Here is a 10,892-nt window from a genome sequence, read left to right on the forward strand (position 1 = left end):
ATAGAACAAAATTTGTTGGCAAGAATCTGAAATGTCCTTGCTGTTTAATTATTTTGAAGTTTCTGTCACCTATGACACTTCTGGGGTATAGACAGCTAACAGTGTCAGTATCAAAAGATACTGATACAAGCAGTCATGTCTGCGTGATCCTGTAGCGCATGGGTGAGCAAAATACAGCTTGTGGGTCAGATTGGATCTGTAGTGAATTCCATTTCCCTGCTGCCCCTGCCTGTGCAGCACTGACCAGTCTCCATGGGGACCGCAGGAGCTGGCAGAGTGTGTGGCTGTGCAGGGAGCTGCTCCTGGGCTGGCGCTGGCACTGAGATCTTGGCAGTGACGGTGCAGGCCAGAGCTGTGGCACAGCTGTGATCCAGATATGCAGACAGCGAATTGTGGCTCTTCCCTGGCTCTGGCCCTGGGCTGTCACGGCCATGTGATCCCAGCCCTGAAGCAGCTCTCTGCCCAGCTGTGTGCCCTGCCAGTGCCACTGCAGTCCATTCTCCATGGAGAGCCAGCCAGTGCCACTACAGGCCATTCTCCATGACCCTGCAGTCATGGCCGTATGCTGTCATGCCTTGGCTTCTTGAGACCAGTTGGAGTGGTGCAGGCAGGGACTGCAGGGAAATGGAGTCCAGCCACCAGCCGGATCCACCATTTTTGCCCACCCTTCTGTAGCAACATAAGTGTAGCAAAACTCATCAGAGTTAGGGTGAGTTTGCTAACTTGTATTGCAGCAGGATCATGCAGATGTCATAGTAACAAATGCAGAAGCTCCCTACCTCCTTTGATGTGCCTAAAATGTATGTTTGTCCATACCTTTGATCAAATTTCTGTGGGATGTCTTTGTCATTAGTGATTGGCCTGAAGCTATTCTTGAGTGATTTAAATCTTATTTTATGAATTTATAGCTTTTAAAAATAAAGTTTCTGAATGAACAAATGGTCTTTGGATATTACTTAGGTCCTGTGTAAACAGATGTGAACCTATGTGTACCTTCTCCTTTAAGAAAATTTTGAATTCCTGTATTTATTTGCATTCGTTATGCAACTTTTGTCTCCAAAATTGTGGTGTGCATCTTAAGAGGGGGGAGCTGATTTTCAGTGCCAGAACTGAAGTGTGCAGTGGCTGCTTTGGGGGTGTGATGGCTACTGGGACTGTCCTCCTTTCCCAGTCTGAGAGAGGGGGCGGAGTGCATGTCACAGTTAACTTAAATCCTCTCTCAGCCGCTACTGAATTGGCAGTAGCAGCCAAAAGTTGCTGCCAATTTGGCAGCGGCTGTGAGAGGGTTAAAACAGTAGCTTTTACCTGAGCAGCAACAGTCAGGAATCAGCCATGAAGGATTTAGCTGTGGGGTCAGAACTCAGCCATGACTTTGGAAAATATTTTTTTGTCTTAAATCTGCTTTTCAAAAACAAGGTTTGTGTCTTATTTGGGGGTATGCGATATGCAAGAAAATGTGGCGGTATGGTTGATCATTCCAAACAAAAGCCAAGAATAGTTTTTCTTTTCCTGCAATTTGAAGAAGAGATAATGTGACCCATTTAGTGGTTTTCTATAGTGAACAACTGGATGACTCATAAATTTTGTCTCTTTAGCTACATTGTTTAAAGAAAAATTGTCCAGCTTATTTGCCTCCCTACTGCATCTACTTGCTTGTGTAATATGCTTTGCTCTCCTTTGTCCTAACTGTTTAAAAGAAAGGTGTCATAGAGCAGGGCTCTGCTGGGTTTGGCCTACAAAACCATTGAATTTGGAAATGCGGAGCTTCAGTGGTATTTAGTTGGGGGAGGTGGGAGGCTTTGACTGCGGGTGCTCTCACTATGCCATCGCCCAGCCACCTACCTCTGACCTGGGGTGCGTCATTCCAGCCCCCAGCCAAGAAAGGTTTCCTACCCCTGATAAGAGAGTATTTGGATATGCTTGGGGGAAGGAGGTTAGGTCGTACTTGATGGCTGAATGTAAATTGCAGGTTTGCAGAATAGACTTTTAGGTAGATGGAAGGCTGGTAAACATAGTTTGGGGCTGAAAGTGTGAGGTCTGGACTGTACTTTTAACTGCAAAACCAGTTTTCTTCCCTTTATTTGCCATGGATATGGCTTTTCATAAAAAGGAAAAAAATTCTGTTGCTACTGTTTTTGTATTTAGAGCAGTCTTAAAAAAGTATTCAGACATTATTTCTTTTATACACAAACTGTGGTAACAGCATATTTAAGATTATATAGTCACAGTCAAATATTAAGCAACCTTAATTTCACCCCCTTGCATGTGTGCATTATGATACTTTTCTTAACTACGTTATCTTACACTATTAATTTTCTGTTTGTTTATGCTTGGATAGTGCTCATTGATGAGGAACCATTCCATTTTTTTTCTTTTTTGCTCTGGCTTTGTTTGTGTGTTGTCTTGTGTTTAATAATTTTTCCAAGCTTACCGTAAAGATTGTTTATGGAAAGAATAAAGTTCAATTCATCCTCATAGTTTATTTGTCAGAAGTGAATTGTGGGATCTCTTACTTCATAGTTCTTTTCCAGTTGATACTTCTACCAGAATGATATCTTATTTTTGATCACTTCACAAGTGGTAGTGTGAAACTAAAAATAATGAGTTGAACCACAAATGTGATTTTGATTACGTGCAGTTTTATTTGGAAAGTATATTCTTTTTATGCTAAATTCTAGGCATTCATGACTGGGGAAAAAATGCTGTAGCTTTCTGGGCTGAGCTTTGTGTTTGCTTCAGGTCTTTCTTGGAATCAGATGGTTGCCAGAAGCTTGCCTGGTTATATATATTCTCTCTTGGTAAATCCTCACCTCTGGAAGCAGCTACTGACAAGAAGAGCACAGAGCTTTAGCACATAACCATGTAGTATTTTTAAGTTGTCTATACTGTTCATAAGTAAATAAGGCTTATAGTATATTTATTTATATGAACATTTCTCAGAAATGCTATTGTTTCACTGAAACATTATTTTAAGGAAATGGGAATTAAAGCTCCCCTCTAAAATGGAGAAAGGAAATATATATTTCTTTTTTATTTTTTTAAGAAAGCCTTTGTGCTTCTTCTAAAAAGACAGACTTTACCTGTTCATGATGATGATGTATATCGCCTCTAGCTTGCCTAAGCGTGGAAAATATCCTGAATCAAGTTGCGTGTATTTTTGTTTTTATTTTTTAACAACAAAACCTTGAAAGCTATCCAATGGAAAAAAAAAAAAGGTTTTGTTCAGATAACAGGTAGATTATCCCCTCCCCTCCAAATACAGAAGATTGATATCCAGTAGAAGATGTTGCTGGAGTGATTGGTAAGGGATGCTTGAGGCTTTGAGTGCATGTCTGGGCCTCTGTTGCATCTAGAAATCTCTTAGGTATACTGAATGTTCTTTGAAGAAATATTTTTTTAAGTTTAGTAGACAATGTAGGAATCAGAGGTGAACCATATGTTTTAAAAATAATTGTATTTTTGTATCTGTAAAAAGAATTATCCAACCATAAATGTAAATTAAAATATTTTTTTCTTGTGTGAAATAGTTACAGGGTTTGAAATTCTCTTAATCCAGATGTATACCTTACCTCTTTTTTAAATATTTAATTGTTTTATAGCAATACTAATAAACTGTGTTGCCTGTTTTAAGAAGACATAGGCCATGGACATACATTACTTTTGTAGGTTTATATATGCCTTTATAGCAATATAAAAAAATTACCATGCAATATATTCAGGCTTTTTGTAGCACCAAAAAGGTGGCAGATCCATTACAAAAGGGTGGAAGAGAAGAATATTTTTGAAGTGGATAATAGAAAAATAGCAATAATTTAGAGAAGCATGATAAGTTATGATAATTTGTATTTCTGGATGTTTTATTTAGTGCTCTCTGTTTGCTTTATGTATTCATTATATATCAAAAAGATGGTTTTTAAAGATTCCATTCACTTTTGAGAGGTAGGATGTGTATGAGGAGGTAGTTCTTTGACTTTCCTTTATTTTAATTCTCAACCCATGATTTTTTATGACTCCCTCTTTCCTCTGTCATTTTTGGATTGGTTGATAGGAAGTATTCTGTTAATAAAACATTGAGGGTGTCTCTCTAGACTCCAGTTCCCCCAATCATGTATCAGGTAGTTTGAGTTAAAATATAATGTTCTGCCATGGAATCTTAAAGCAAGGTCCTCCTTGCAGTATTGTAGACATTTGTATCTTAATTTAATTTTTGATTATTTTTTTCCTTTGAAAACATTCTTTCAATGCAATACTGAAAGCAGCCAGTACACAACTGTTGGGTCCTGCGATTCATTATAAATCTAAGAAATGTTGCTGAAGTAATATACTGTTTTTGAAGAAGTGTGTGCGCAGATTTCATAATAGGAAGCATGTGTCTGTTGACATCAAATTCATTGTATATTTTCCCATATTTAAGCTGGGGGTTTTTAAATGTTAAAAGCATTACAAAAGCCTCTCACCTTTTATCAAAAACACTTTTTGGAAGACAAATGATTCATATGTTATTGTTCATACGCAAATAAAAAGCTTTAGTATACCTTCTCCTAGCAGTTACTTGTAGGACTATGAAGAGTTACCATATCAGATGTGTAAGTAGTTTGATTTGCTATTGTAGAATTGAAAAAAATTATGTTTTTATTTAGTAAACATTAATTTTGTTGTACCCTTTTGCAGAGGTTAAGTTGTAGATACTTATTTCATCAGTGCGATTAAAAAACATACCAACAAACCTTGCACTATGATTTTCAAAACAAACCTAAACAAAACTTTGTACTATACTGAATTCTCAAGCATGCATACTGTTAAATATATTTTTTTTCCTTACTGTGTTAGCAGCCAACTTCTGTAGCCACGTCTACTGTCCGGCTAGGACTGCCTGTGCAAGCTAAAGTTGTTCAGTCAACCGCTACACCAGTTAGCGTTACATCTGCTGCAACCCTGCCAGGAGGTTCCACTCTGTCACATACCACAGTAAGTATTAACAGCATAACACTAATAAAAGTGAGTAGTGGTGATATGCATCAGTTCATGAATGTAAGTTTTTCTAAATGAGTTTTCATGACATGTTAATAAAGTATTTGTATTACCAACATTATACCAGCATTGTATTACCAATGCTTTAACTAGGAGAGGTCTTAATATGAAGGGCCATCTTTACTGCACTTGGAGTTATCCATATTAATACTAGCTGTGTAATGCTGAAGAGTTCAAATGTGCCACCTATATTAGAATACGTTTCCTATGAAATTAAAGGGGATTATTCAAAGAGCCAAGGTACTATTCAACATGATGGGAGGAATGAGGCAAAATTTGTAATTCTAAGGAATGTTCTTCATATTTTCCTGTTGTCTTTAGCTACTATGCTCCATAGCAGAAGGAAATGTGAGTTTGTATTTACTGGATTTTAACTGCTTATTATTAAATAATAAGAAAGGAAGGAAATAAAGAAAAGAAGGAAATTAAAAGAAGGTAATCATCTTGGGTTTTTTTTAGTTTTTGTTTTTTTATTTTTATTTTAATGTTAACAGGTAACAGTAGCTACCACAAGTGCTCAGAGTTTATTTAAAACTACAGTAGCAACTGGAACCTCAGCTTCTCAACAACCTACAGTAATTTCAGGAGGGCAAACTCAAACCCCAACACAACCCCAAGGTCAGCCTCGATTACCACTCCCACCTCAAACAACAGCACAAGTACCAGCACAGCCCCAAGTCGTACCTAGTTCCCCTGTACCAGGGACTACAGTAGTATCACAGGTTAGTACATAAGTTCTGAAAAGTTAAATGCTTAGCAGATGACTTTAGGAAAAACTTTCTCACTACGAGGGTAGTAAAGCACTGGAACAGGCTACACAGAGAGGCTTTGGAATCTTCATCCTTGGAGGTTCCTGAGACCCAGCTAGACAGAGCCTTGGCTGGGATGATCTAGTTGGGGATGGTCCTGCTTCGAGCAGGGGGTTGGATTAGATGACCACCTGAGGTTCTTTCCAGACCTAATTGTCTATGTTCTGTGGCTTTTTTCTTAGTAATATGAACACTTGTCAAATGTGTTCAGTACTAGGGAGAGCATTTTTTCATGCCAATCTGTAAATAATTGCAAATAACTTATTTTAGTGACCTCTTCACAAATATAAACTTCACTATATATATCATGTCTCTCTCAATTTTTTTTTACAGGAAATGCAAGAGAATGTGAAAAAATGCAAAAACTTTTTAGCCACCCTTATAAAACTTGCTTCCCATAATTCACCTTCTCCAGAAACATCCCGTAATGTGAAAACTCTGGTTCAGGATTTGTTGGTAAATATTAAACCAATTGAATCTGTTAATTCTATTTTGTGCAGACTATTTGAGGCTGCTGAAAAGTTTTAGTTAGGTTTAATACTTATCTATTGTTTCTCTGAGTAAAGCACTGCTGAAAGGTTAAAGTGTTGTTTCAAAATACAATAAAATAAATATTTCTCTTAACTTCACAACATTGCTTATAACAGGTAAAAATCCCACTGATACATTGGATTGACTAGAGGCCCTGTCTGTGTCACTGTCTTGATAAGGCTTCAGGAAAGTCTTGGCGCAGCTGGACTCTCTCCCCCATCACTCCCCCTCTTAGTTTAAGGAGGTATCAGCTTCTGATTAAGTTTTCTCCCTTTTTTCTCCCTTCCTGGAAGGTGACTAGACTGAATCATGAGGTTTGAAGGGAGGTTTAATAAAGAGGGCATAACTAATTGATACATATGCCAAAGTAGTAAAATAGAGTGAAACTGTAGTAACTGATGATTGCATTTCTTATGTGATCAGTAGAACCTGACCAGTTTCTACAGTTAATTTATAACAAAAGTATAAAAGATAATAACTATTTTATCATACTTTGTACACATAATGTCTGAGCACTATCCTGTGCAAATAGGGAAGTATTCGATTTGGATTTGGCTGATTCGGAGGACAGTGATTCAATTCAGAGATTTGGATCACTGCCCTTAATCGATTTGGCTGAATCGGTTTCAGAAAATTTGGCACTGATTTGGAGAGATTCAGTGATTCGTATCGGCCAAGGAGAGTAAGGCACAGCTAGGCAGCTGCAGGTTCTCCTGCAGCTCCTCCAGCTGTGCCTGCCTCTCCCTGGGTGGGGGGAGCCATGGGAGAAGCCCCCATGGTTGCCCTGCCTGGCCCCAGCCTAATCCTGGCACTTAAAAAATCCCTGCACTCACCGGCTGTAGCAGCAACGATTGGGGCCTCTGGGCACCTGTGCCAGAGCCCCCATGTGCAGTGGGGAGGCAGTGGGGATTGCCCCTCCCCCCCACTTGGCACTCGCGCAGCAGCTGTTGCATGGTGTGGGTGCAGTGCAGCTTGGCAGGGCATTGTGCGCTGCCTGGGAGCTGAGGCCACTGGGGCTGAGCGGTGCCTGGCTCGGGCTGACACATAGAGCCACCCCAGTTCCCAGTTGCGCTGCACCTGTGCCATGGGGCAGTTGCCACAAGGGTGTCAGTCAGGTGAGGGGTGATCCCTGTGCCTCCCACTGCCCTGTGCTGTGTGGGGGGGGCTCTGCCATGAAAGCCCAGAGGTCCTAATCCCCGCTGCAGCAGCCAGTAAGTGTGGGGCTTTATTTTTTTTTTAAAGTGCCGGGGGGCTGGGCCGGGCAGTCTTGGGGGCTTCTCCCATAGTTACTCTGCCTGTGCCCGCCTCTGCCCTGGCAGGGAGAGCTGCAGGGGCTCTGCCCTTCTGCTGCTTGTCTAGTTGGCATGGGGGGAGGAGGAGGGGGGAGCATGATGCAGGCACGACTTGCTCCGGCCAGCAGCAGAGCATAGACCCAGCTCCCAGTGGCTGCATTAGCACTGACAGCAGGAGCTCTGCCCTGCCGCTGCTTGCCAGCTGGTGCGGGAGTGCAGGATGCGTGTGTGGCAGTGCTGGGAGCAGGGACTTCTTGCCCCCTTCTGCCTGGAGCAAGCTGTGCCCGCATCCTGACCCCCTGGCTGGGCAAGTGGCAGCAGGGCTGTGGGCCTGCTCCCAGTGCTGTCGTGCCTCCATCCTGCACCCCCTGCCCTGCTTCCTGAGTAACACACCCCCTGCCCTGGCTGGTCAGCTTGTCCCAGCCCCAATCCCTCCCTCCCTAATGCCCCTTCTTTCCCCACTTCCCCAATCCCAACAGACTTACCAGCTGGAGGCAGTTGTGTCAGCTGCCTGTTTAGTCTATGGCTGAATCTCCAAAGCGGCCTAATCTCTTCTGAAGCTTTTCCGAATCTATTCAGATGCTTCAAATCAATTCAGAGCTTTTAACTGGTCTCTTGATTCGATTCAGATTTGGAGATTCAGTCCCTGAATCAGGCTGAATCTCCTCTGAATCGAACCAGCTACCGAACCTTTGCACAGCCCTACTGAGCACCTCCCCTCTTCCAGTGTGTTTGATAAGCCAGCTGACAGTGATTAAAGGCTCTCTAGTTAGTCGCTATGTGATTTCTTTAAGCTTAATAAGTATTGTGTGTAGCAGACCAGGAATGAAACTGAACTGCAATATTGGGGTACAGTCACTAGCAACATGATAATTTCATATAATAACATTATAATTAACATAATATCATTAAATGAATGGATTGTATGAACGGAAAAGCGAAAATTCTTAGCTTTTCTGAGAAATAACTAAGCCTCTAAATCCTGTAGGTTGCAGTCTTTCCTGTCAAAATGAAGTCTTGTTAAAACCATGTATGTTCTGAATGGGTATGGGGACCTCTTTAGGAAATGGTTGTGGCACTGGGGCCCAAGTGAAACATATTATAAGTCAGTAACTCCCAGATTGTATAGATTCCTTGTTCTTTAACAAAAGGAAAGTGCCAAATTTTAAGTGGCAAACTCTAAACTGCTGTAAAAGGAATATAAAATACAAGAACAAAATAGTGTCTTGAATAAGTAAATGTCATTGGTTTGATAGAAAAAAGACTTAACAGAAGCTTTCAGTTCTGAAAATATTTTAATATACACTACAGATGCATGGCAGAAAGACTTTTCCACAGCATGGAACGTATGGTTAATATTTCATAACATAAATATGCAAAAATATCTGATTAAAACAAAATTAGCATCACCCCTATAAAACCTGGGTCTGAAAAAGGATTAAGGATTTAGAAATTTCCCATCAGAGAACAGATTTTAAATAAATCTAAGACTCTTTCTGAAATGGGAGAGGTCTAACAAAAATATTAGTGATTCCAGTGAAAACAGGGTTGACCTTTTCACAAATAAGTTTTTAAAGATTATTACTAGATGCATCTTAAAGTAGTGAAGAACATATACAGCAGACTTTTTTTTTTGCTCATAGTCTATATCAGCCACAGGGAGTCTCATGGATGGACTTCCTGAATCAATTGTAGACAACCAGTGAATATTTTAACCAACTCGGGGCCATGCTCTTCTTGACCTGCAAATAGGGAAGAATTGGTGGGAGATGTAATAGTGGATGGCAGCTTGGGCAGGAGTGACCATTAGATGGTTGAGTTCAGGATCCTGAGGAAAGGAAAGAAGTATTGCTGCAGAATATGGACTCTGGACTTCAGAAAGGCAGACTTCGACTCACTCGGGGAACTGATGGGCAGGATCCCCTTGGAGATCAGTCTGAGGGGGAAAGGAGTCCAGGAGAGCTGGCTTTACTTTATGTAGGGTGCCAGGAAGGAACCATCTTGATGTGCAGGTAGACTAGCAAGCATGGTACAAGACCAGCTTGGCTTAGAAGGGGGACTCTTCAGTGAGCTAAAACACAAAAAGGAAGCTTACAAGAAGTGGAAACTTTAAGAAGGGGAAGAAGGAGGATCCAGGGAACTACAGGCTGGTCAGCCTTACCTCAGTCACTGGAAAAATCATGGAGCCAGGTCCTCAAGAAATCCATTTTTAAGCACTTGAAAGAGGAGAAGGTGATTAAGATCAGTCAGCATGGATTTGCCAAGGGCAAGTCATACTTGACCAACCTGATTGCCTTCTATGATGAGATGAGTAGGTCTGTGGATGTGGGGAGAGCAGTGGACTTGATATTCCTTGACTTTGGCAAGGCTTTTGACATGGTCTGCCACAATATTCTTGCAAACAAGATAAGAAAGTACAGGTTGGATGAATGGAGTGTAAGGTGGATAGAAAACTGTCTGGGTCATTGGGCTTCGACAGTAGTAGTCAATGGTTTAATGTCTAGTTGTCATCCCCCAGGGTTGGGTCCTGTGGCCATTTTTGTTCAATATCTTCATCAGTGACCTGGAAGATGGGATGGGGTGCACCCTCAGCAAGTTTATGGATGACAACAAGCTGGGGGGAGTAGTGGATGCGCTGGAGGGTAGGGCTAAGATTCAGAGAGAATTTGACAGTTTGGAGGTTTGGGCCAAAAGAAATCTCATGAGGTTTAATGAGGACAAGTGCTAAGTCCTGCACTTAGGATGGAACAATTCCACACACCGGTACAGGCTGGGGGACGTTTGTCTAAGCAGCAGCTCTGCGGGAAGGGAAGGGAAGGGAAGTTTAGGTTAGATGTTAGGAAAACTTTGCCACAAGTAGGTAAAGCACTGGAGCAGAGAGGTGGTAGGATCGCCATCCTTGGAGGTTTTTAAGACTCGGCTAGACAAATGCAATGATATATTTGGGAATGGTCCTGCTTTGAGCAGGGGGCTAGCTTAGATAAGACTGATAAATTTGACTTTTCAAGACTCATAAATATTCTAATAGTTTAGCTAGTCTGTTTTAAATATTTTTTTGGTTTGATATATTCTAAAGAAATCACTATCTGAAAGTTATAAACAGAATGGAGTCCTGAGAAGACTTGTGTGTCTGTGAGATTCTGCATTTTCTTAAAATGTGCATCCCTGAGGGAGTTGCATGCATAAAGGTCAGAGATTCCTGAATTCTAAGAGGCACAGTATAAGAGAG

General features: G+C 41.1%; 1 protein-coding gene across 1 annotated transcript in view; it reads left to right on the plus strand.

The window, feature by feature from the left end:
* LOC109289519 (transcription initiation factor TFIID subunit 4-like) overlaps positions 1 to 10,892 on the plus strand; it is a 315,986-nt gene that overhangs the window by 28,820 nt on the left and 276,274 nt on the right. The window contains exons 3-5 of the mRNA XM_019505573.1: positions 4,834 to 4,968; positions 5,526 to 5,753; positions 6,174 to 6,296. Of these exons, the coding sequence (XP_019361118.1) occupies positions 4,834 to 4,968; positions 5,526 to 5,753; positions 6,174 to 6,296 (486 nt within the window). The remainder of the gene's footprint in view (positions 1 to 4,833; positions 4,969 to 5,525; positions 5,754 to 6,173; positions 6,297 to 10,892) is intronic.

This window comes from Gavialis gangeticus, unplaced genomic scaffold (genome assembly GCF_001723915.1).
Source record: "Gavialis gangeticus isolate Ggan-Ray unplaced genomic scaffold, GavGan_comp1, whole genome shotgun sequence".
NCBI classification, from domain to species: Eukaryota; Metazoa; Chordata; order Crocodylia; family Gavialidae; genus Gavialis; species Gavialis gangeticus.